Below are 27,076 nucleotides of genomic sequence, written 5' to 3' on the forward strand. Positions count from 1 at the left end.
TGTTCTCAAACAAGATGGATCAGATGCTGCATTCCTTCGAGGACTCCAGGGCTGCCTTGTGGTCCTTGAGAGTGTATATGCCAGCGGCGCAGCAGCACCACTGTGGTGTTCAACAGCAACACCAGCAGCAGTATTGTCCACAGCGCATGTTTGGCTAGCCATTCCCTCCTCCTAGACAACGCGACTACCCCAGAAAGGGGCATAGATCCCACAGGATGAAGCAGTCAGGCTCGGGGTTTGATCAGTCCACACGCCCTCCTCTGGTGCCGTCCAAATACCCATTTTGACTTCTTGGGCTGGACCACTATTCCAGTTGTTGCTCCTCTCTCCCCATTCCTTCTCTTTGGGGACAGGCTGGCCCATTTTCATGATGCTTGGGGCTCAGTCACCCCCAACAACTGAGCCCTAAGCGTCACCAGATCAGGCTATGCCATCCTGTTCCTCTCCACATCTCCTCCCTCCCTGTCTCTCTTTAGGGACTCCTCTCATGAGATAATGCTCCTTGAGCAAGTCCGCTGTCTGCTGGCTTCAGGAGTGGAGGAGAAGGTTCTGCTAGAACACCGGGGACATGGCTTCTTCTCCCAGTACTTTGTGGTGTCTAAAACCACAGGAAGAGTAAGACCCATCCTCGACCTTCAATAAATATATTGGGTACAGAAGATTCTGAATGGTCACTCTATTGGCTGTTCTTGCCGCGTTGTCTCAGAATGACTGGTTTGCCACTCTGGTCCTTCAGGATGTGGCAGTTTTGCCACAGGAGACTCACTCAGAGACCGCTGGCCTCCCGTGCCAGATGGGACCTGCAAATTACATTGCTAGAGAGTTTAGGAGGGCTCCCTCTTCCCCCATCCAATGGAAACAGATGGAACATTGCAACACTGTGGGCTGAATGGTATGGCCCAACTGTGGCCACGGCAATGTCCATCCCCTCTCACTCAGTTCCTTTGTCACTGCTGACAGCTGAGGAGCTTGTCTTGGGGTAGCCTCCCCCTGGCATGAGGGGCCAGGGCCGGTCAAAGCCTCCTCCCCCCCGCCATGAGAGGCCAGGGCCAGCCAGAGTTGTGTCTCCTCTCCCCCCCCCCCCCCCCGCCAGTGACTTGAGACTGAGAATAGAGAGAGAGAGAGTCAGAGAGACTGAGGATCAGTCAGTCCACTCCCCCGAAACTCAGCTCAAGATTTGGGTGCCAAAAAATTCCAACTGAGCTTATAAATCTCACACTTACCCAATCATATCTATCACCAATGGTCAGATACCAATCAGATGCTCCCTGACAAATTTAAAAAAAGTTCAGACAAATTATGAACTTAGTTATTATTGGTGCTGGTGACTCTGACAGACCACGGATTTTTTTTTTTAAGTTTTTGGTGGCGCTGATTGGACAGGAATGTGTCACATGATACAAACATTATTAGCATAACTTAGCAACCAACACTTCCGCTTCCAATTGTCACTCAAACCAGAAGCAGAAAGCAGCCCTACGTAGCAGCACAGCAACTACCGCTGGGAAGCCCAAAATATCACGGGGAAAAGCCCAAAACCCGCGAGCCGCAGCACGTGCAGATGATCAGCTATTGGTTTATAAAATAAGGCCAAATCCATTTATAATAGTTGGCTGAGCCAGGGCTGGTCAGAGACCTTCCCTTTCTCCCATGAGAGGCCAGGGCTTGTTAGAGCCTCCTCCCCCTGCTCCAAAAGGGCCAAAGCCAACGCCAGTCATAGCCCCCTCCCCCTGTCATATGAGTGGCTAGTCAGAGCCCCCTTTGTAACATTTTTCCAGGGTTGCCCAAGATTCCTGGGGTGACTCAGTCCACCCGCTCAAAGCGGAAGGGAGCTCTTTCTGTACCCCTCCATGGCAAACTTCCCAACTACAGGCGCTTTGCTCTGGGCTCTGCAAACCCTGTTCTTTCCCTCTGCAAGCTAGTGCTCACTTTTCTTATACTCAGTGCGCTATCCTCTGTCTTAGGACTTCTGCATGGAAACAGTGCACCCTAGTTCACTGGTTTCACCACAGTTCAGCCACTCTCCTGAGCACAGTGCACTTAGACAGATTTATAGTGAAACCAGATTGAAGTGTATTTAACAGAGCTTGAGATAAAGATTCAAATAAAAGCAAATATAAAGATTTGGAGACATAAGGTTACAGATAAAAGAAAAATATAAAATGCAATCTATAACCTATATGTATTGACAAGTTACTTTCCTATTTACTAAGGTATTTTTCATCCAATAGTTAGTTCTTGCAGCGCTTCTCAAGTCCAGAGAGCTGGGACCCACTTTTCATGAGTTTCCCTGCTGACAGAGCATCTCTTCCTGCAGTGGATAACCACTTGGGCCATTTCTTCTGCTTCCATACAGTCACAAGCTATTGTCTCTTAGTGCAGGGGCCTCCGCTTCAGTGAACTCTCCTGGGGTTCACTTGTATTTAATATGCTCAAGGCTGCATCTTTCCCATACAGTAAACATAGGCTGTCTCCCTGATGTTCATTGTTCTCATGTTGTTTGGGTCAGTTCTCAGACTCTCCTGCTTCGGGTGATAGGTTTCATTCCCAAAAGATTTGGAACTTAATATTCCCATACAATCATCTCACAATAACCATGACAGTCAGCTAGTTCTTAGCTTTTGGCAGAGGCAATACATGACCCCCTTCAGTGAAATATTGAGAATATGGTCAAACACAGGGGTGTCTGCCTGTCTGTGTCACAGCTCCCATCTCACTTTCCTCCTGCCTTGTGAGGGGCCACAGCTGCTCAGAACCCCTCTGCGCCCCCTTTGCCTGTCCTGTGAGGGGGCTTGGGCAAGTCACAGCCCCCCCACTGGTTTCCACTCCTCAACTCCCCCACTCTGTAAGATGCCAGCTGAAATCCCCTCCATTTTTCCCTGATTCCCTTTTTGTGAAGGTTGGGTCAGAGCTTTCTGTGGCCAACACTCCCCTATCCCATGTGGGGCTATGGCTGCTCAGAGCCCCCTCTGGCCTATCCTCCCCCACCTTTGTCCCAGTGAGGGGTCAGGTTGGCTCAGCCGTTTGGTTAGTTGTTTTGTCCTCTGCTTTCCCAGAGTCCTTAGCAGATCAAGGGCACCTGTTGCTCTTTTGATGCTAGGGTTTTGCTGGGTTTGAGCTTCAGCTGAGTGTTGACTGCCTACAGAGACTGCCCTGCCTGCCAGAAATCCTTGTAGGATTTCCAGCGATATCCCTCAAGGAGAGCAGGCTGGGGAAGTCTCTTTATGTCCACTGGCAAAAGGCACAGGGGTGCCTACGGGTCACAGGGATTCCCCTGAGTCTGGTATTTACATTCTAGTTCACCAAAGGGTGTCGTGAGATTTCTGCTGAAAGTCTGTGTCACTCTTGTCATCCTAATCTTTGCTAAATGTCTTTGCAGATAATATATAAGGAGATGTGTATAGATATATTGCAAATTATGGTCTTCAGGGCTGCAGTTAAAGGCAGATTACCCAGAGGTGGCATGCCTTAGGACTGCTTCCACCAGACTGGAGGTAGGAGACTCTGATCTCTCTGGTTGACCATTGCGTATTGTGTGTCTTATAATGGGAGTCCGTTTGCATATTGAGTCAAATGCTGATGAAGAGATTGCAGGGACTTCAAGAGAAGAAGTTAACAGGAAGAGGTGAACTGCTGGGGATGGAACCCTGTTTACAGGTGAAGAATTAAGGCCTAGTTTAATATATCTTGGGGATGCAGAAAGACACCCTGTCATCCTTCATCTGGAGAGAGAAGGTGCCAGGAGGCTTGATCTTGTGAAACCTCTCGGTTAAAAAACGTTGTGAGAAGGACCTTGTGTATGCAGCATCTTATTAGACAAGAGGGCACCCTGTTAGTTAAGTTTAAGCTCTAGAATACGTGTTGTTATTTTTATTTTATGTGTAACCCTTTGTTTCCATTAATCCTTTGTTATCCTTGTATCTCTGCTCTTTGTTAAATAAACTTATTCTTATTTGCATTATAACCATACCTAAGTGCTGAGTGTTAAGCAGAGTGGGGCATGGTGTACTGTTCCTTTGTAAACAGTGGGTCTGTTAATTCTATAGTGGATAAGGGACTGGGCATTCCAGAGAGCAGCTTGGAGGGCTAGGGGTTGGAGTGTATCTGTCGCTAACCTGTAAAGAGAGAGTGCATTCTGTGGAGGCCTGGAGGAGCCTATGTTGCCAGTAGCTGGTGGAGTCAGAGAGCTGACCCACCACAGGCACAGATGAGGCGTCTTCATGCTAGGGGCAGGTGGTAGGGAGGTGCCTCACGACCCTGGGTATCCCCAGGAAGCATCACAGAGTCTCACCCCCCAGACACTCCTTGGGTAGCTCCTTACTCATGGGAAAGGGATACAGTCGCTTTCACCTGCAGGCACCTGACCAGCTAGACAGGCACTATTAAAGTTCCAGGATGTGGACCTTGTGCAAAATGAGTGCCCTGGAAATGCGGCTGCACTGGTGATTTCTGGGGACATTTCATGCACCACAAAAAGCTAGGAGCAGCCCCAGAGCACTGAGAGCCTTAGCTGCTTGAGGTGCTCCAAGGGAAAACTGAGATCCCGGTGTACAAGCTGCTACGCAGGCAGGCCCTCTGCATTAGAGAATGGTCTCAGAAATGCCCTCCTGGAGTCAGTGGTGTGGGGCACCCAGTGCAGACAGGCTGCTCCTGCCAAACAAATGTAACTACCATCTCGGTTAAACTTTCTCAAAATGTCCCTGTGTGACACTGGGGGATGGAATGTTTGTCTCTATATTCTGAGTGCCCCTGTGCACAAGGGTGAGGTGGTCTTCATGGTCTGGGTGCCCTGAGGGATGGGGAGGGTCTCAAGAGGTATGACTGTGCTCTGTGGGGTGGGGTCCTCTTTGTGCTCTGAATACCTGGGGGACAGGTGGGGTGGTGCCCAGGAGATGGGGTCTCTGTGGTCTAGGGCACTGGCTGTTCCTGACATGTAATGGTACCTTCTTTTTTGCAGATGTCCCCAGGAATCATTGCCAACCCCTTTGCAGCTGGCATTGGGCGCAAGAACAGCCTGGAGAGCATCTCTTCCATTGACCGTGACCTGACCCCAGAGGAGTTGGAGATCCTACAAAAGGTGGCTGCTGTGACTATCTTTGGAATGGATAGAATGGTCTCTGAAGCTCTGCCGTGTTTTGCCTTGGCCAATGACACCTGTGTCATGGTGGGTGGGTCCCCTGGTAGCAGATTTCACTTGTCCGAATAGCTCCTGTGCACCTGCTGTTTCCATAGGATTAGAGGCATGGTTATGCTTCCCCCAGGAGTGCCTAGGGATGTGACTCTCATATCGTCTCCTGGGTGTGATGGTGCTACCTCTGGGGCAGGGGTCATTTGAGGATCTGGCCCTCTGATCTTCCCCTTTGTTCCCAGGAGATGGAGATGGTGAGGGAGGCGACTCAGTGGGAGAGAGAAGAAATGGAGAAAGTGGTGAGAGCATTTTCACACTGGCATTCTGACCTTGACAATGTCTTGGCCAATGTGGCGAATTCTGAGGGAAATGCCCCAGAACTGCCCTAACCAGAGCACTATTTCCCACGGGAAGCTCTGGGTCCTCTCCTCTTGGGTGTATCAGCCCTCTCCGCTTTCCCATATCCCCATCTCTCCAGCCCCTCTTTTCATCTTCCTCTACCTCTTTTCCTTGCTTCATTGTGATTATTCCAGTATCTTTAATGTGGTTTCATGCTTCACTTTACTATACTTGTGCCTCAGTCGCAAGGCAGGCCCCGGCTGTGAGAGGGGAAGCCTCTGTTCTCTGAATTAGAGGGGAGCTCCATGCTCATAAGTTCTCTCCAAACAGCCCCATTAACTGCACACAAAGTGGGAACACACAGCTCATAGGTGCCCATATTTTAAGGAGACACAACTGTAGGTCCTGGTATAAGATGCTGCATCTCAATCCAAGCAGCCCTTTACCTATCTAAGTGCAAAGTAAAGCACACTGGAAGAATAATCCCAACTATACATACAAAATGATGGGGTCTAAATTAGCTGTTATCACTCAAGAAAGATCTTGGAGTCATTGTGGAGAGTTCTCTGAAAACATCTGCTCACTGTGCAGCAGCAGTGGTCAGGAACCATTAGGAAAGGGATAGATAATAAGACAGAAAATACAGTAATGCCACTATATAAATCTATGGTATGCTCACACCTCAAATACTGCATGCAGTTTTGATTGCCCGATATCAAGAAAGGTATATTGCAATTGGAAAAGGTACAGGGAAGGGCAACAAATGTGATTATGGGTATGGAAAAGCTTCCAAACGAGGAGCAATTAAAAAGACGGACTGTTCAGCTTAGAAGAGAGATGAGTAAGTGGGGATATGATAGAGTTCTATAAAATTATGAGTGGAGTGGAGAAAACGAATAAAGAAGTGTTATTTACACCTTCACATAACACATGAACCAGGGGTGTCAGAATCCCAACACAAGCAGTCAGGACCAAGGATCAGAGCAGGAGCAAACCTGAGGTGTGGAGGAGTGCGTAATCAGGTTCCAGGCCAGGGTCAATACCTGATTTTAGTGGCCAAGTCAGAAGGCGAAGTCCAAATCAAACTGAAGTCGAAATCAGGAGTTCGGGAGCAAGAAATGATTATGGCAGCTACAGGAAACCCACACTGATGCCTGGACGCTTCCTGGAATGTTCCTTAGGCATATATAGGGCAGGGAGCCAATCAGAGCCATGGGACTGCTGGCTGTCAAACCCCTTGAGGTGGGACTTCCCTGGTCTGTGTCCATAGCGGGTTGTGGGCAGTGGGACACAAGCTGGTTAGAGCTGCTGCTAGGTGGCAGCATGAAGATGACTGCTGCCTTGCAGGTCTGGGATTCTGGACCCATGGAACCTTACAGGGGATCACTAATGAAATTAATAGGCAGCAGATTTAAAACAAACATAAGGAAGTACTGCTTCACACAACACACAGCCTGTGGAATTCATTGCTTTGAGATGTTGTGAAAGCCAAAAATATAACTGGGTTCAAAAAAGAGCTAGATCAGATCATGGAGGATAGGTCCATGGAGGATAAGCTGTTATCCAAGATGGTCAGAGATGCAACCCCATGCTCTGGGTGTCCCTAAACCTCTGACAGCTGGGTCTGGATGACTTGTCCTGTTCTGTTTGTTCCCTCTGAAGCATCTGGCACTGGCCACTGTCAGAAGACAGGATACTGGGCTAGATGGACCATTGGGTCTGACCCAGTATGGCTATTATGTTCTTAACTATCTGTGTTTGTATTACTGCCCATCTTCCATATAAAATAGATTGGCAAAATCAAGGTTCTTGTGGACTTCATGGACTTTCTGACAGTCCTCCCTTTTGGAATTATACAAAGCTCTGCATGGGGTAGGTCTTTTTTTTTTTGTTTGTTTATGGATAGGGGAAGAAAGGAATGGAGGATGCTGTGAATATCAGTCTGATTATGGTGGGAAAAATGATAAAAGGAAGGTTTTGCAGCATTTTCTACAGGTTCAGTCTCTGGGTTTTCCTAATCTCCTCTGGAAATTCACTCCACAGTTGGATTTTTTCAAGTGAGTATGCTTTGAAAGACATGAAAGCCAGGAATAGAGTTTTGTGACCTGCATTGTCCCAGAGGAGTGCAGCTGTCTTGGCATTTTGGAGCTGAAGTCTCTAATGTAGCTAAGACGTGACCCATTAATTGCTTAAAGATTTGTACCAAAGTCTTAAACTGGCTACGGAAGCAGATTGTGAGAGCCTGGAGCACAGGCTTTTGGGCCCAGGGTTCTTTAGCATTTTTGTTCATTTTGGTGATTTTAGGCCTGTGGTACAAATAATCTTAATTTTAAAACAATATATAATCATTTTTTCTCTCTGCTTGGTGCCCTTCCTCCGCAGCATGGGGCTGGGTCACTTGCTGATTTAAGCTAGAGTAAATGGTGGACTCTCTGTATCTTGAAGTCTTTAAATCATGATTTGAGGACATCAGTAACTCAGCCAGAGGTTAGGGATCTATTACAGGAGTGGGTTGGTGTGGTTCTGTGGCCTGTAATGTGCAGGAGGTCAAACTAGTGAACACAGTGGTCCCTTGTGGCCTTAAAATCAATGACCATGATGGGCTGCACAGAAGCCAAGTTTTAAAGAAAGACTTGAATTAAGAGGAGGATGAGGGCTCCCTAGTGTTTTCTTACTGCTCCTTGGCAGGCCTACAGCTTAGTCAGAGCCATGTCAACTTCTGCAGCCAACTCTTGATCTGTCCCTATCCTGGAGACCTGCAGGGCAGCTACATGGTGTCAGAACATACTCTCACATGGCTTTCCAGTGTCATAGAGTCCTTGACGGCCTTGACTCTTCAGCCATAGGAGGATGGTTGTTGGGATACGCATGATACATGTACCACTTATATGTTTTTTTAAATGGCATTTGCTTTCAAGTGATGGCATTTCCTCCCTGGCAGAGCTACTTCCTCCCTTTGTTACTGGTTGGAGACTCCTGTGGAGCTGTCTCTGGACCTGCAGGTTCTGCAAGTGGAGATCTACTAGAAGGGTTGGGTGTTTGTTCTCAGAAGAGATTTTCATTATAATAGTTCTGCAGCCACTTGCCAACCCCATGGGACTGAAAGCCTTATTTGCCTATGATGTGTGTTTCATCTTTTGCTCAGAAATGAACTTGGAGTGGGTCACTGTGGTTCTGGAGCTAGCCTGATTTGTGGCTCCGCCTGCTGGAGACCAATGGCATTATAGTTTCAGCAAGGGCAATTCTTGCCTGTCTAAAGTGAGGACAGTCATGATCTGCCCCTTCCTGCGCACACACCTTATTCAACACCAATGCCTCTGGGTCACTAGTATAGCCTTTTTAACCCCTCTAGCCTTCTCAGGACACTCGCCTACGATTGTCAGGTGATCTTGGCTTCTTTTCTGAATTCTGTTTCTAGGGCCCAGCAGATCTTTTCAAAACCCTGCAGTAGACTGTGTCTCCAACTTCTGGGTTTGACAAAACACGAAGCTTCATTTAGCCAGAATAAACATAACATAAACCTAATATTAGCACTCAGTAACCTTTCTGCCTCTGTCTCCAAAAGGGACAGCCTAATCCTATTAGAGCCCAGCAATGCTTCTCCTCATGATCACAGTCTAGCTCTCCAACTCTCTCTGTGATACTGTTCCCTCTTCTCACGAGAGCCAACAAATTCAACCCCCCAAAATCCGAATGAGCAGTCTGAGTGGAGTTTCCATCCAGGGGTCCAAGCCTCAGTGTCTCCATGCAACCAGTGGCATATGTTCCTTTTGGTTTTGTCCCACAACATACCCCATCATACAGTTTCACTTAACATTTATCCTAAGACAGCATATCATATCCAAACATTTTCTGTCAGTATAATTCCTTCTCCACAGGACCATGTGAATGATGAGAAAAAGTCCTTCAGATACTAGGATTCACTGGTAGGCACTCACTTAGCTTGCATCCCTAATGATGCTACAGAATGGCTGAAAGACCCAAAAGAGACATTTCTAAGAAAGGTACAAGCTGCTGAAAGCAGTGAAAGTGCCACAAACTTAGAAACATAAATTGAGAGCAAAGTCGAGTAGAATCTGCAGTCACCACATGCACACTTAATTTCAACTAGAAATCACACATCTGCATCCCCAGTGATCTTCCACACATTCTAGCCTGTGGAGGCTCTGCTCACCAGCAGAGTGCAGGGCCAGGAGGAAGCCCTGTTCTCCAAGCAGCTCAGACAGGTGTGCTTTGGTAACTTTAAAGCTTTGTTATGTTGAGTTTGAGAGTTGGGAGTTGTTAAACTCCAGTCCTTCTTTAAAAGCCTCTGTGCAGTCACACCTGTGGGACTTGGTGCCGCATGCATTGAGCTGCAAAACTGCCTTGAAAGGCCATGTCTGTTGTGGAGAGAAGGGGTGGTACATGAGTGTTCTTGCATGATGGGATGTCATTGCCTTACTCTATTTAAGAGAATGCATCACCTCAACCACCTCAGTTCCCTCACCACTGCCACAGAAAGCAAACAGAACTCACCTTTTTGTCCTTCAGATTAGACTTTCGTTTAGCTTAGTTTAAGAGCTTGTTATCAATAGCTAGTTAAAGTAGTAAAGTGTGAGAATCAAAGGGTAATTAGGGGGTGCTGGTCAGGCTTTTAGGTTGACCAGCTGTTATCTATCCAGGTCTTCAAAGGGTCTGAACCCATGTTGCTTATTGAAAAAAGTGTGATTAAACAAACAAAAGAAAATCAAGAAAACATATTACCAATGTTAAACTACTGTTAATATTAAACTAAACTAAGTTTAAAGCAGTACAGCTATCAAATCAAAATAAAATCAGGTCAAATCAGAAAATCAAATTGGACTGAAATTAAATCATCAAATTAGTTTAATCATCAGATTAATACAACGTAATCAATCCTTATAAATGCTAAAAAGGGAAGTAAGGAGATGGCTGTTCATTTGGCTATAAACCCCAATTAAATAATTACCAAAGTAAAAAAATCTAATTTGGAGCTGGTTAAATATTTTGATACTGAAACCAAATTACTAGTTAATGTTTAATTCCCAATCTTAGAGCCTTCTACAAAACTTTCTCCTTAGAATTCAATTCTAGTGTGGTGGATAACACCCTCCCCCACACACCAGAGATGATATCATTCAGAATACTCTGATAAGCCAAAGTTTGACAATCTTTGTTTATCAAAATTTAATATGATAGTTTTAATTTTTGTAGGGTTTTTGAATATGGAACCCAGAACACACTTTGAGTACCCATATGAAACTATGCTTAAGGCTATTTAAACCTGGGAAATTTTCTGCCACCTTCCCCACATGGATGTTACAGGTGCTCAGACACATTCATGCACACAATCACACCTTTGCACCCTAAAACTAGAAAATAGAATGGCTGAGATGTCTCCCAGCAAATAAAGAGAAAAAGAAAAAATAAGATACTGGATATAACAGGGGGTCAGGCTTCCCTCAGATGTCTCACTGTCATGAAAGATGAGGTTTTTTGGCCCTACCCTTGATTCTGACAGTTTGTGACCTTTGTCACTCCTTCCATGGCTTTTGGCCAGACCAGGTGTGAGGCATACTTTGGAGCCATGCAGTTTGGTCCAGTCAGATTCAAGTTAAGTCACCCTTGGCTAGTGGTAATTTGGGGAAAGTTCTGCTTAACCCAGTAATTTAAAAATATTCTGTGTTTGCAAACCATAGAAACTATGTTTTGTGACCCTCTAAAAATATCAAAAATATAGAATACAAGAATACGTTTGAGAGAGCTGCAATGCTTTTATCTGGGTGAAAAGGTCTTGAGATGATATTCTATCACCAGTTTATGGAAAATTCAACCCAAAATCCCATAAAAATAATTGATTGGAAAAATCCTAGCAACAACCAGCCACTTAACAGCTATGCACCATCAAATTAAAAATAAGTTTGAACATTTTATGATAGATGTCATAATTCTCCTTGCAAACAAAACAATTTCAATCATCTTTCTATCTGGGTACTAGGTTATAAGTCACACAACTTTATCTCTTCTGCTCCATAAAGAAAAGGTACTTTAAAACCTATAAAGATGAAACCCATTCAAGAAATAAAAATAAAGTTTATATGAGGTCTGTATTCCAATATATACATTTATCTCACAATAGGATGATTTAGTATAACAAGATCTTTCTTTGTCCTGGAAGCACTTGCCCCTTACCAATACTTCTTTGGGCTCCGAGTTCCGTAAACAATGCAGGAGGTACGTCTTTTGCTTGGCAATCATAGAGGAGACCAACATCCAGATCCAGTGTTGAGACACACTTGGAAAGGGATTGTATGGTTTGCTGCACCTTCACTTCCCACACCAGAAGAGAGAGATACTTGAGGCTTCATTCTCTGGGCTTATCCTCCAGTGCCTTCACATCGGGATCTCAAGTCCAGTCAGATGCTTGCTTGGGTAAAAGGCAAGAAGAGAGAGCACATCTCCCCACAAAAGGGTCATAAACAGAAGAAAAAGGAAGAGTCATGTCTGTCCTCCTTCATGCTCCCTATCACCTGAGTACTTTGAAGTTTCTCAAACAGCACTTGATGTCACCTCTTCTCCATTCTCCACTAGAGTCAGACATCTCAGCACCAACAGACTTTGTCTTCTATTTGGCTCAGATCCTGATAACATCATTGAACTCTCCATGCCTGTGTGGAGGTCCACCACAAGGCTATCAGCCACTCTACAATATGCGTTTCTGCTACCTCGCTCTATTCCTGTCTCAGTCAGAAGCCCCTTTGACTACTTCGATCATATAGGAGATGGACTTGGAGCAGAAGAGAAGAGTGAGGGGGGATTTGATAGCATCCTTGAACTACCGGAAGGGGGAGTTCCAGAGAGGATGGGGCTAGGCTGTTCTCAGTGGTGACAAATTACAGAAAAAGGAGCAATGGTCTCAAGTTGCAGTGGGGGAGGTCTAGGTTGGATGTTAGGAAAAACTTTTTCACTAGGAGGTTGGTGAAGCACTGGAATGGGTTACCTAGGGCAGTGGTGGAATCTCAATCCAGAGGTTTTTAAGGCCCGGCTTGACAAAGCCACGGCTGTGATGATTTAGTTGGGGTTGGTCCTGCTTTGAGCAGGTGGTTGGATTAGATACCTCCTGAGGTCCCTTCCAACCCTGATCTTCCATGATTCTATGATTCATGCCTCAATTTGACTTCAGGACATTGGATCTCTTTCCTCGCATCCTGTCTAGACAGTACAGAATGATATCATGCACCTCCCTCTTCAGCTGCTCATGGGGCCCTACATGCAGATCTCAAAGAAAGTCCTTTTGGAGCTGCAAGATCAGCTTTGACACTGATATTAGCACAGGTGCTGACACCTTTCCTGGCACAATGACTTTCCTTAGAATCATTGCCAGCACCTATTCTTCATACGATGCAAATGCACCTTTCTTGCCGGACCAATGCACTGGAGCCATCAAATCTCTAGGAGGATCTGTCTGTATCTGAGGAATGGAACAATATTTCTTCAGAGGCACCATAAAAGTCTCCCATTAAGGCACACACCATTGGCGCACCCCATCAGACAATCAGATTGTTGTTTCATCTCTTTTCCTTCATGATGAACAAAGAAACAATTTCAGGAGCTTTTAGGGAGAGTGAGTTACAACACTTGAGACGTAGCCCTCTGTTTGACATATTACAAATTCAGACCAGCTGGCCTTATCTGTTAGCTCTGGCCTTCTCAACCCAGACAAGGATATCTGGCTTTTAGTGTATAAGAGAGCAGACAGGATGTGCACTGTACCAGCTAAAGGATATCAGTTTCTATGACTGCATCCTCCAGCCAAAATCATGGTGATGTGCTCAGCAAAGGAGAGAGTTTGGGGCAACCTGTCGCTTCTGCCATAGAGGGATGTAAGCTGGATGGATTTGGCAGGAGACCCTACTTGTTTGGGTCACTAGGCTTCTGGCTGGCCAACTGTCAGGCCATCCTGCCCTGTTAGTTATGCTCTGTGGGATTCCATGAGCCCATCTTCAACTCCTTGCCAGAAGAATAGATGGAAGCAGCTAAGACACCAAGGGTTGCATACTTACTCGATGCTCTCTGAGAGCCACCTCTGATACTTCAGACACCAGTGCAAGGACAGTAGTCATAGGAGTGGCTTATAGGAGATATTTCTGGCTGAAATCCTCTGGTCTGACTCTGAAATCTCAGAGTAAAATTGAAAATCTCCATTTGAGGGCAGGGGCCTCTGTCATATCAAAACTGTCAAGAGCCTGGAGAAGATCAAGGCCACTACAGCCACTGCCTGTTCCCTGGGATTAACACTCTTCCTCAGTTCTGAGGAGGTTTTTCTACTCGTCATTCTGCTTTCATCACAACACCAAGAGAAGCAGTCCCATAGATGATATAAGCCACCTCCTAAAGCGGCTGCTGACAAACACCCTCAACAATATAGGAGCAGGATTCCTTGCCATTTTTCTTCACATCCCACAGCATCAGCCTCTTAACAGTGATTTTGAGGGTATGGTTGAGAGTTGCATACTCATGTGCACCACATCTCTAATCCATCCTCCCTCTTCGGACCTTATCACTCATCTACTCATGCCTGGATGACTGTCTTGCCTCAGCAATCCAATATGTGAGCAACCTCTTCCAGTCACTAGGATTATTAAACCACTGGGAGAAATCCTTGCTTCAATCTACACAAGAGTATCACCTTAATTGGAGCATCCTAGACTGCACTCCGGCCAGAGTCTTTCTTCCAGAGGAAAGATTTTGCAAAATATGCTACTCCTTAACAAATCTCAATGAGCAATTTATACAGACCACACAACTTTTCTTGAGACTACTGTGCCTGTTGGCTTTCACTGATCTACATCGCACCCTTTACTTGTCTGAACATGAGACCCTTGCTGCTCTGGATGGCACAGAATATACACAATCTGCCAAGAGGCCTGCCTATCCCTCTTTCAGTGTTCCAGTAGCTTCACTGGTGAAAGAACAGGGATAATGTCCTCAGGCAAATACCCTTTACTCCCTCTTAACTACCCTCAGACTGTCTACCAGTGCCTCCAATCTGGGCTGGGATTTGCATTACCATGACCTACAAGTACATGGCCTGTGGAATTTCTGGATGTCTAGGCTACATATCAATATACTGGCGTTCAGGACAGTAGGATGGTCTCTCAGGGCCTTCACCTGTCCCTTCAACATCATGTAGTACAGGTGGTCACAGAAAATGCCATAGCCATTTACTGCATCAGTAAGCAGCGAGGAGCACACTCCTATCTGTCATCAGTGGAGCCAAGAACCCTGTGGCTGTGGTACGTCCAATAAGTTTTTAAAGTATATTAGGAACAAAAATAATCCTAACAATGATATTGATCCATTACTAGAAGGAAATGGTAGAATTGTCAATAATAATACAAAAAAAAAAAAAAAAAAGAGGCAGAAGTGTTCAATAAATATTTTTCTTTGAATCTGGAAAAAAACCCAGATGATGTAATTATATTATGTATTGATGAAATTATCCATTCCAGTAGTAATTTAGGAGACTCTTATACAGCAGCTACTAAAGTTAGAAATTTTAAATTAGGAGGTCCAGAGACCATTCATCCAAGAGATTTCAAAGAGGAGTTTGCTGGACCATTAATGTTGATTTTTCAATAATTCTTGGAACACTGGGGAAATTCCAGAAGAATGGAAGAAAACCAATGTTGTGCTGATATTTAGAAAGGGTTAGCGGGACGATTTGGGTAACTATCGGGCAGTCAGTCTGACATTGATCCCAGGTAAAATAATGGAATAGCTGATCCGGGACTCGATTAATAAAGAATTAAAGGAGGGTAATATAATTAATGCCAATCAAGATGGGTTTATGGAAAATAGATCCTGTCAAACTAATTGGATAGCTTTTTTGATGAGATTCCAGGTTTGATTCATAAAAGCAGTAGTGCTGATCTAATATATTTAAACTCATGCAAGACATTTTACTTGTTAATGCATGACATGTTGATTAAAAACCTAGAACACTACGAAACTAAAATAGCATATATTAAATGGATTAAAAACTGGCTAGCTGACAGATCTCAAAATGTAATTGCAAATGGGAAATCATCATGAATGTGTTTCTAGTTTGGTCCTGCAGGAATTGGTTCATTGCCACCCACTATTTAATATTTTTATCAATCGCCTGGAAGAAAACACAAAATCATCACTCAAAGTTTGCAGATCAGACAAAGATTGGGAGAGTGGTAAATAATGAGGGTGAGTCACTGATACAGAACAAACTGGATCACTTGGTAAACTGGGCACAGGCATGGATTCCAAGGCCAGAAGGGGGACCATAGTAATCATCTAGTCTGACCTCCTATATAATAGGCAATGGAACTGCTGCAAAATAATTCCTTTTGAACTAGAGCATATCTTTAAAAAAAAATCCAATCTTGATTTTTAAAAATGCCAGTGATGGAAAATCCAGAACACAATATGCAATTTAATAAGGCCAAATGTAATTGTATGCATCTAGGAGCAAAGACTGTAGGCCATATTTACAGGATGGGGGACTCTATCCTGAGAACCAGTGACTCTGAAAAAGAGTTGGGGGTCATGCTGGATAATGAGCTGAACATGACATCCCAGTTCCACACAGTGGCTAAAGGTGATAATGTGCTCCTTGACTGCATAAACTGGGGAATATTGAGTAAGAGTACAGAGGTTATATTACCTGTGTGTCTGTCACTGGTGCTGGAAGACTGTGTTCAGTTCTGGTGTACACAATTTGGGAAGGATGTTGATATATTGGAGAGGATTCAGAGAGAGCCACAAGAATGATTAAAGGACTGGAAAACATGCTTTGTAGTGATAGATTCATGGAGCTCGATTTATTTAGCTTAACAAAGAGAAGGCTAAGGAGTGACTTAATCACAGTACAAGGACTCACAAGAGGAATAAAAATTGTATTATAGAGGGCTTTTCAGTCTCACAGACAAAGATAACAAGATCCAATGGCTGGAAATTGAAGCTAGACACATTCAGATTGTAAATAAGGTGTACATTTTTAACAGTGAGGGTAATTAACCACTGGAGCAATTTACCAAGGGTTAGGGTGGATTCTCCATCACTGGCGATTTTAAAAATAGGATTGGATGTGTTTCTAGAAGATATACTCTAGTTCATAAAGGAGTTAATTCAGGGAAGTTCTATGGGATGTGGTTTGCCAGAGGTCAAACTAGATGATCACAATGGTCCCTTCTGGCCTTAGAATCTATGAAAGACTCCACCTGAAATGCCATAAACAGAAATGAAAGCACTTCTCTATCTGGACCACTAGTAAAGGACTTGCTTCATCTTGAGCTGTGGTTCCTGAAGTCCTAGAGTACCTTCTACATTTTAACTCTCAGAGCTTAGCTATAGAATCATAGGTATAACAAGATCCAATGGTTGATCACTACCCGTTGAGCCTGACAATCTAGCCAGCTTTCTATCCACCGTATAGTCTATTCATCCAACCCATTCTTCTTTAACTTGCTGGCAAGACTACTGTGGAAGACCGTATAAAAAGCTTTGCTAAAGTCGAGGTATATCATGTCCACTGTTTTCCCCACATCCATAGAGCCAGTCATCTTATCATAGAAGGCAATCAGGTTGGTCAGGCATAACTTGCCCCTGGTGAATCTATGCTGACTATTTCTGATCACCTGCTTCTCTTCCAAGTGCTTCAAAATGCATTCCTACAGCTTCCCTAAAGGTCCATATGGCAGCAATATCTGCTTATCACAGATATGTTAAGGACATTCAGATTCCTTAAGGGCATTGTCAGTGCATTTTCTCCTGATAGGGTACTCCTGCCTTCATGCAACCTGTGTTTTGTCCTACTGAAGCTGATGGGCCCTCCTTATGAGCTTCTTGCTCAAGCCTCTCTCGTGAGCATCTACCAGATGAAGCCACCTTTCCTATAGCAATTCCATCTGCTAGGAAGGTGAGCAAGCACCATGTTTGGATGGCTACTCCACATTGTATTGCACAAGGACAAAGACTATGAGGCTTATCCCAGCTTTCATGCCTAAGGTGGTCTCAGATTTCCACCTATCTGCATTTTCTTCCTCATGTCTTTCCCCACATCTCATTCTCGTTCAGTGGAAACTTGTCTCCATGTCCTAGATGTAAAGAGGGAGCTTTGTTTTTGCCTTGAAAAGATCCAGTCCTTTAGGAAATCCAACAAATTATTCATAGCACATGGGGAAGAATGCTAGGAGAAATCCAAATGGAGACTTCCATACTGAATAAGCAGATGTTTGGAACATTGTCTCATCTTAGTTAGAAAACTGGTTTAAAGACCTGCTCCATGAGCCACAGCAGCATTCTTGGTCAGTCTTAGCGAGTTTCCCTTGGTGGAGGTATGCAAAGCAGCAATGTATGCTTTCACCAAGCACTACTCTTCGAACTTATCATCATACTCCAACTCTGTTTGGGAGTGCTTATATACCTTAGAATGCTTGCTAATTGCTTGCATGTGGGAAAGCACAGAGACCCTTGAAGAGGAAAGAGAGATTACTTACCAGTAGCTGTTGTTCTTAAGGAGTTGCCTCTGTGCATTTACACTACTCGTCCACCTTCCCCTCCACCTTGAGTTCTATAGAACTTCAGGGGTTTGCTGTTGGGACAAAGGAACTGAGGTGGTTGAGGGTGCACTCCCTTGTATAGAGTAGGAAAATGATGTCACCTTCATGAGAGCTCTTGTGCTTCTCCCAATGGACATGGATTTTCATGGCAGTTCCACAGCTTAAAACCAGGGGTGCCAAATCCCACAAGTGTGAATGGACAAAGGTGACTCTGAGAACAACACATACGGTAAGTAACCTCTCTCTTTCATATGAAGGCCCAGAGTTGGGGGAGGGATCCCTTTGAGATGAGTCACTGTCACTGCTACCCAGGTGAGAGTCAGTCATGGTCTCCCTGTGCTGAGTGACAGAGAACTGAACAGCTCAGTTCAACCCTGTCCTTGTTCTGTTACAATTTCTGCCTTTCCTTACCCCTGGAGTTATGGTGGCACTAAAGGGCTAGTGCCTTGTAATGTCTCCCTTCCCCTGATGACTACCCAGCTTGTGCCATGTGGGGTCTTTTCTCCCTCCTGAGAACTGCCAAGCTTCTGCTTTGGGGGTCTCTGTTCCCCTCCCCTGGCAACTGTCCAGCTTGTGGGGTCTCTGCTCCCCTTTCATCCCCTGGTAACTGCCCAGCTCGTGTTGTATGGGGTCGCTACTTCTCTCTTCTCCCCTTGAAAGAGTGACTATCCAATGTGGTGCTGACCCCTTTCCCTCTCTCTTTGCTTGTGCTGCTTGGATGCTGTTCTGTCCCTGTCCTATTCTTATGGAAGGAGAGGCTGCGTAGGGAACGGGAGGCAGCCACACAGCTCCTTGAGGAGGAGGCAGAGGTGAGGAGGTTGGTGGGAGGCTTGTAGCGGGTGAAAAACCAAAAATCCCTACAAGCTGCATGGAAACTTTTTAAAGACACCATAATAAAGGCTCAATTTAAATGTATACCCCAAATTAAAAAACACAGTAAGAGGACCAGAAAAGTGCCACTGGCTAAACAACAAAGTAAAAGAAGCAGTTAGAAGCAAAAAGGCATCCATTAAATCCTATTGAGGAAAATAGAAAGGACCATAAACTCTGGCAAGTGAAGTGTAAAAATATAATTAGGAAGGCAAAACAAGATTTTGAAGAACGGCTAGCCAAAGACTCAAAAAGTAACAGCAAAAAATGTTTTAAGTACATCAGAAGCAAGAAGCCTGCTAAACAACCAGTGGGGCCACTAGACAATCGAAATGTTAAAGGAACACTCAAGGAAAATAATGCCATTGCAGGGAAACTAAATGAATTCTTTCATCAGTCTTCATGGCTAAGGATGTGAGGGAGATTCCCAAACCTGAACCATTCTTTTTAGGTGACAAATCTGAGGAACTATCCCAGATTGAGGTATCATTAGAGGAGATTTGGGAACAAATTGATAAATTAAACAGTAATAAGTTACCAGGACCAGATGGTATCCACCCAAGAGTTCTGAAGGAACTCAAATGTGAAATTGCAGAACTACTAACTGTGGTGTGTAACTTATTATTTAAATCAGCTTCTGTACCAGATGACTGGATGATAGTTAATGTGATGCCAGTTTTAAAAAGATTCCAGAAGTAATACTGGCAATTACAGGTTGGTAAGATTAACTTCAGTGTCAGGCAAATTGGTTGAAACTATAGTAAAGACCAGAATTATCAGACACCTAGATGAACACGATTTGTTGGGGGAAAGTCAACATGGTTTTTGTAAAGGGAAATCATGCCTCACCAATCTACTAGAATTCTTGGAGGGGATCAACAAGCATGTGGACAAAAGTGATCCAGTGGATATAGTGTAATTGGATTTTCAGAAAGCCTTTGACAAGATCCCTCACCAAAGCCAAGTAAGCTGTCAAGGGATAAGAGAGAAGGTACTCTCTTGGATCAATAATTGGTTAAAAAATAGGAAACAAAGGGTAGGAATAAATGGTGAGTTATTAGAATGGAGAGAGGTAAATAGTTGTATCCCCCAGGAGTCTGTACTAGGATCAGTACTGTTCAACATATTCATAAATTACCTTGAAAAAGGGATAAACAGTGTGATTCAAGACAGTTAAGACCAAAGCAAACTGCGAAGAGTTACAAAGGGATCTCACAAACCTGGATGAACGGGCAACAAAATGGCAGATGAAATTCAATGTTGATAACTGCAAAATAATGCACATTGAAAAACAATTCCAACTATACATATAAAATTAGCTATTACCACTTAAGAAAGATCTTGGCTACATTGTGGATAGTTCTTTGAAAACATCCACTCAATGTGCAGCAGCAGTCAAAAAAGCTAACAATGTTGGGAATCATTAGGAAAGGGACAGACAATAATACACTCTAAAATCTAGTAGAGAAAGGTATAATAAGAACCAATGGCCACTAACTGAAGTCAGTCTAATTCAAAAGAGAAATGAGGCAAAATTTTCAACTCTGAGGGAGACTAACCATTGGAACAAACTGCTAAAGGAAGTAATGGATTCTCTGTCTCCTGATGTCTTCAAATCAAGACTAGATACCTTTTTGGAAGATGCTTTAATCAAAAACAAATTAACTCAATACCAGAGTAACTAGGTGAAATGTTATGGCATGTGTCATTCTGGAGATTAGACTAGATGATCTAATTGTCCCTTCTGATCTTAAAATTTAACACTCTTTGAGAAGCTCGGCACCAGGGACTGGGGCATTCAGGGATGAATGGGAAGTCCTCAGATCAGGCACAGGAGAAGCAGGAGAAATTATGGGGGCCCCATTGGCAGGGGCATTTCCTGGGTGATAGTGGGTTGACATTTGCTCTATGTTGCTTTTTTTCCAAGCTGATGCCTGAAACGTTTCCTGAGTGACAGTGGTTGGGCCAGTGGCTGGACTTTTTCCCAGGCAATGAGAGTCTCTCCTGAGTTTTCCTTGGAGCTGAGGCCTTGCTTGTTGATAGGTCCATTGGCCTGCGGAGGAGCTGCCCCTCTTTCTGTGGCCTGATCCCTACTCCCTCCCTTATCCCACTCCTGGCCTGACCTCTTCTTGTTTTTTATTCCTCTCCAGAACATCAGCAGTGAGCCCTTGAGACTGGACTATCGGACCCTGGCGGCTTTGCCTAGCAACAACTTACAAAGAATCACCCGTGCTGTAAGTAATGGGGATCCTATCTGAGACTGTGGATGGGCTGGTGCAGGAGGTTGACCAGGGATGGAGACAGCCACTAAAAGGAGTCCTGGGGGAAGAAAAGGAGGGTGTGTCTTGATGAGGACCTAGCCTTTGCCCTCTCAGAAGAAGATAGTACCACAGGCAGAGCTCAGTGTAGACTCCAGGGTGGGGTGGGGTGCAGCTACTAGCAAATAGGGTGCACAATGCTACCCACCAGCATGGGACAACAAGTGTAGGAGAATCCCAGATCCAACTGGAATTGAAAGAGGCCAAATGAAAGGACACGTGGCACACCACGGCCATGACACAGACTTGACACTACAGCTCATGTGACCTCATGTGTGTCAATCCCAGGTCAGAGGGGCTAGGGTTATTAGTTCTGGGGAAAGCTAACTCTGGATTTCACAGTTTGGTTGATGCTCCCTTGAAGATAAGGCCACAACCCCCTCCTGTCACCTTCCTCACGCCAGGCTCCACAGCTCTTCCTCTACCACTCCAGTCCCAATCCCATCGCCAGCGAGTCCCCCTTCACCTCTCCTCTCCTTCCATTGCCCTGGCCCTGTCTTGCCTCTCGTGTTCCCCCATTACCCTGGGCCCTATCTCCTCCCCCATCACCCCATGGCTTTTAGGCCCTGCCTCCCTTCCTATTCCTTTTCTCATAGTGCCCATTCTCCACCTCCTCTCTTGTTCCTCCACTTCTTTACCTCCTATACTGTGCTGTTCCATTCCCCAACATCATCCTGAGACTCCACCTGCCCCTTTCCTTCCATCCCCACTGTTGATTGGCTCCACATTCCTTCTCCTGCCATTCCTCTGGCCCTGCCTGCTCTCCTGCTGGTGATTAGTCACACTGAAAAGTCCCATCAGGAAATAACTTAATGTATTTTTCACATCTTTTAATGTGACTTAACAGCTGGAAACAAGGGGAGCAGCTGTCTCTCTTCAGAACCCCATGAGGTGCCCCTGAAGGACTGCTTGTGACCTGTTGCACTCCTGGGTCTCTGCCTCAGCCCAGGAGTTCCTGGGGGCTGTGGAATGCAGGGCTGCACAAGCTGCTAGTTTGGAATGTGAGGGGCCAGCAGCAGCATCTATAAATGTCTCATTCAGAGGGAGTGGCAGCTGATCTCCAAGTTCATCTCCCTCCAGCTGTCGTGTGCCCAACCCTCTCCATACCCCTGATACAGAAAGCATGGAGTTGGGGGCTTCAGGGGTGAAAAGAGTGCTGGGTTTTCCTTTTGGAGGTGCAGTTAGTCCACTTAGCCTCTGGCAGGAAGGCTGAGCTCAGGATCAGAGCAGCCAGCAAGGAAGTGAGCCGGTAATTTACCAGGTTGCTTGCAAGCTTAATGAAGATGGCTATTTCTATTGCCTTGTTCCCACAGCAGCGCTTGCTCCTGTTCCTTGCTGTATGTCTAGGTTGTTTCTTCCAGCTGGTCGCCTCTTTCCTCCCTAATCAAGCCGTGTCTGTTATCTGGTCTGACTGGTTCAGTCTATCTAGCCTCATTTACTCCTGGATGTGTTAGTCTCAGTCACATTAATTCCCAGGTGGGGCTAAGAGACCTTTTAGCCAATTTGAGAAGGGTGGATTTTACTGCGGGAGCATGACTGGGAAAATGCCAGTGCCATCTGGAGGGTCTGTGCCTGTCTAGCTAGACACATCTCTGAGGGGTCGGGTCCTTCCGGTGAGGCAATGAAGAAGGACGGCCCCGCTGCCCTTGGAAGCTCATTGTTTCTCACGCTCCTGAGCAGAGGTGGGAGCAATGGAAGGCACAGAGCTGCTGCAGGGCTCTGCTCTGGGGCCTGGATGGGATTTCTGCTTGAAGCTCTCCAAGGTTTGATCCCAGAGAAGGAGCAAGAATTTAAGCCCAGCTTGTGTCAGTCAGTTTTGCTGTGTATAGGCCCCTATGTATGGATTGATATCTGAGGTTTACTGAAATTAAAATGTTTTGTATTTGTATTTATACTTTTAAAAGGCATCTTTGAATGAGTCAACTCCAAATTGTCCATAGAGTTGTTTCTGGTCCACTGTTTGCTACAACTATTTGTGGTCCCTCTGTCTGAGTCACATCTGTGTAGTATTTACTGGAGTCCATAAGTGATGCCATAATACAAATGAGCTTGGCTCTTTCATAGATTCATTGATTCACAGATTTTTAAGACTAGAAGGGACCAGTTTGTTCAACTCCTGAGTAACACCCAGTGACCCTAACCCAGGGCCACATTAAGTTTGATGGAGGCCTAGGAGTGTTATCATTTTGGGAGCCCCTTTTTGCATATTCAGTGTCTTTCCTTTACTACTTTACCACTACCCATGCCCAATGCCAAACACTCTTTGGTTAAGTTACCTTAGTTATTTCAGTTCTGTTTTTTAAATGTGATGTACCAATTGTAAAGCTGAATGAAAATTAAAACACACAAATCCATTTCAATTTTGGAGCATAACTGGTAGTAATATACATAGTGATGGTAGGGCTTTAATTATCTAATTACCTATACAAATTATATGTATTTTGGGGGCTCCTCAAATCTGAGGCCCCAGGCTGCAGCCCCTAAAGCCTTAATTTTAATCCAGGTTGACCTCACCCAGTGATGCATGCTTCAAGCCCATAACTCCTGGTTGAGGCAGAGCAAATCTTTTAGAAAGATCTAGGATTGATTTACAGACTCCAAGGAATGGAGAATCCTCCGTATTCCTAGGTAAATTATTCCAATGGTCAAATACCCTTATTGGTAAAAATCTGCACTTTATTTCTAGTCTACATTTATCTAGCTTCTGTTTCCAGCCATCGGGTCTTGTTCTGTCTTCGTCTGCTAGACTCAAGAGCCTGACTCTGCTGGCAGAGGAGGATTAGAGTTCGTTTTCTAGGGCAAAGTGATGGACCAGGAGAGAGTGAGAACACATTAGTCCTGTGTCTGCTCTGAGGGTGGGGGAGGGGGCATGCCTTCCCTGTCTCCCTATGCTAGGGCAGGAACCCCTCTCTTGGGGGACAGGACTGGGTCAAGGACACAATGTTAACAGATCCTCAGTGGCCCAAAATAGCAACTGTGCTTGGCTGTTAAAAATAATCCAGTGAGAGTGAGAAGACGCAGAAGCTGGGAGTCCACCCCTAGAATGCACCGAAGCAGCCTTGGAGATCAGAATGAGAGCTGGAGAGGCTCAGTAGCTAGTAGCATGGGTGAGCCGAAGCAGGGGGGTTTCTGTGACATCCTACAGGTCAGTGCACTTCTCACCTTCCAGACACAGCAGAGATGCATTCTCCTTCCCCCCTCCCCCCAGTCCCCGGAGGGATTGTGCCACTATGTGGGCAAGACAGGCTGGTGTGGACTAGTGGGATCTACAGTCCCCCACACCCTGGGGCCTCTGCCAGGTAGTGTCTCTGGGTCCTCCCAGGCTAGTTAGAGAGAGAAGCAGGGAGCAGCATGGCATGTCAGGCCTTGACTACCTTAGGAAGGGTTTGCTGATGTAGTTATACTGGCAAACCCTCCTCACAGAGATGCAGTTTATACAAGCAAAAGTGTTCTTTTGCTGATACTGCTAATACCAGTTTCCCAAACAAAATAAGCTATACCAGCAAAAGGACCTCACCCAGCAAAAGGACTTTTTTGCTGTTATAACTGCCTCTGCACTGGGTTTTTTCTGGCATAACTATGTCAGTTAGTGGTATGATTTTCTCTCTCTCTATAAGTGTAGGCCAGACCTCAGTATCTGTGGAAACCTGATATGAGCCATTACACTCCCCATTGCTCCCTTGCCATGGGGTGGGGGTGGGAGGAGGAGGGTGCCAGGAATTCCTGAGTGTCTTCAGCCTCCCAGCTGCCATTATAGTCACCAACCTACCCCGCCCTGAAGGGCTATTTTTGTAAGTGTCACCCTGACTCGGGCTGGAGAACGTGATCTGAGCAGAAAGGGTCTCATTGCTCTTCAGTGTGCATCTGGATAGAGGAGTTTGGAGTGCTGGCTCTGTGACTATCTCTGTTTCCCTGGAGAAGGGTGCTGTGCCACGGAGAACCTGGCCTCTGCAGTGTTAGCAGAGGGAAGGTCAGTGCTGCTTTCAATAAAAACCACCTTGGAAAGGGTGAGTGGAGCCTAGGGGAAAGCTGAGGGCTTGATAGGGGCAAGACTTTCCTCAACCTTCTAATGCGCTCTTACAGCTGTGACTCTGGCACGTGTCCAGAAATGTTTGTGCTACCCTGCAATAGGGAAGAATTCATGTTCTGATGGTGAGCTGCTTTTGTGTGCACTGTAGTGAAGTGCGTGGCATTAGCCTGTGTGACGATGGGGAGGAGCTGCTTTTCTGTGCGCTGTAGCTAGATAGGTGGTGTTAGCTTCCTTGTGCACTCTAGTGAGGTGGAAGGTATTGGTCTATGCCTGGACAGTGACAACGAGCAGTCGGATGGTGCCCTGGGCTACTTCCTTCAAAGTTCTGCCCAGAAGTGTTTCCTGTTTAACTTCCTGGAGCACTTGTGGTGTGTGAGCTAGGCAGGTGTGTGTGAGCTGGAGGTGTGTTTGGGCATGGGTGTATGTTGGCTCAGTGTGTTTCTGTGGAGAAGTGTGGGCTTAGTATGTACAGGAAGTAGCCAGGTGTCATGTGACACAAACATGCTTGTTGTGGGTACTTACTTATATGCAGGCAGAGCAGGAAGCTCCCCTCTTGGAGGCAGCTCATGGGATCCCATATGTAAGGCCTTGCCAGGAGACATGCGAATTTTGCACCCCTCCAGTGCATGTGAGGCTGTTCAGCGTTGTGATTTCCCTACTGCAGAGCCAGTGCAGAGAGCTGTGTGTGCTGAAGCTCTCTTGGCCCCAGTGTCTAGGAGCCATGGTGTCAGTGACAGGCGCTGTGTTTCTGCCTCCTCTCCTGTACTCTGGCTGTTCTTTCTTCTTGTTTCTGACCCTTTTGTTTCCCTCTCAGCTCATTCAGTGTGATAGAGCCAGCTCTGGAATGGAGAGTGACTGCACTGTGCTGCCGCTGCCAGTGGCGATGGACAGCCAGGATTCAGACCCAGACACAGCTGCAGGCCTGACCAGCACTGTAACTAGCCTGCCCGAGGACCCTGCATCACCTGGCAGTCGCACAGGAAGGGCAGCGCTGGTCCTGCTACCTATGCAGGAGCTTGTGGGCTGCCCCCTGACCCATGACCAGTTGCCAAAGACTCAGGAGCCAGAGCAAGAGAGTATGGTCGACTCTCAGCCAATCCTCTTCAGTGAGAACCCCTTTGTGGTGGCTAATCGAAGGGGGAAGGCAGCAGGCAAGGCCTGTCTGGGGGGCCCTCCTCTTGGCTATGGCCAGGGGGGAGTTCTGAAGACCAGCCTTTACTCCAAGGCAAGCAGACCTGCAGCATATTGTGTGTAGCATGCAGTCACACCAACTAAAGCCCACCTGTATCCTACTAAACCAGTGAGCATGCCCTGCCCTAGATGCCTGGCAGCACAAGGCCTGTGCAGGGGCTAACCCCACCTAACATACAACAATGCTGTGTGCCGTGTGTATTGTGTATTGTGTCACAACAGACTCCTGAGGGCCTTCCACATTGCTGTGTGCAGCAGAGCTCCATTCCCACATCTGGGAGCTACCACCTGGGGTCACTGCTGTGCCCCATCACCAGACAGCTATTACAAAACGAATGAGCCCTGTCTGTGCTGGATGGGTCAGTGACATTTGATGGGGGTGAGAATGTCCCCATAACCACTGTCCTTGCTGAAGGGGTCATGGACACATGGGATGGGGATGGCAGTGCCCCCTGTGCTTCTGTCTGTACTGGGGAGGTCAGTAACACGTGGGATGGGGGTGGCAATGCCCCCATAACTCCTGTGTGTGCTGGAGGGGTCAGTGACACATGGGATGGGGGTGGTAATGACCCCATATCTCCTGTCTGTGCTGGAGGGGTCAGTG

At 45.9% G+C, this 27,076-nt stretch overlaps 1 protein-coding gene across 23 annotated transcripts in view; it reads left to right on the forward strand.

Annotated features, from left to right (window-relative positions):
- SCRIB (scribble planar cell polarity protein) overlaps window positions 1-27,076 on the forward strand; it is a 216,294-nt gene that overhangs the window by 103,319 nt on the left and 85,899 nt on the right. For 16 of the 23 annotated variants that reach the window (XR_010922039.1, XM_067560190.1, XM_067560200.1 and 13 more), the window contains 4 exons: window positions 4,958-5,077; window positions 5,371-5,427; window positions 21,084-21,167; window positions 26,096-26,506. Coding sequence is in view for 22 of the 23 variants with exons in the window: in XM_067560190.1 (XP_067416291.1) it covers window positions 4,958-5,077; window positions 5,371-5,427; window positions 21,084-21,167; window positions 26,096-26,506 (672 nt within the window). In the remaining variant the exon portion in view is untranslated. The remainder of the gene's footprint in view (window positions 1-4,957; window positions 5,078-5,370; window positions 5,428-21,083; window positions 21,168-26,095; window positions 26,507-27,076) is intronic. The other 7 variants (XM_067560205.1, XM_067560206.1, XM_067560209.1 and 4 more) reach the window with 3 other exon arrangements.

This window comes from Emydura macquarii, unplaced genomic scaffold (genome assembly GCF_026122565.2).
Source record: "Emydura macquarii macquarii isolate MOO-44397 ecotype Brisbane River unplaced genomic scaffold, CSIRO-AGI_Emac_v2 contig_2246, whole genome shotgun sequence".
NCBI classification, from domain to species: Eukaryota; Metazoa; Chordata; order Testudines; family Chelidae; genus Emydura; species Emydura macquarii.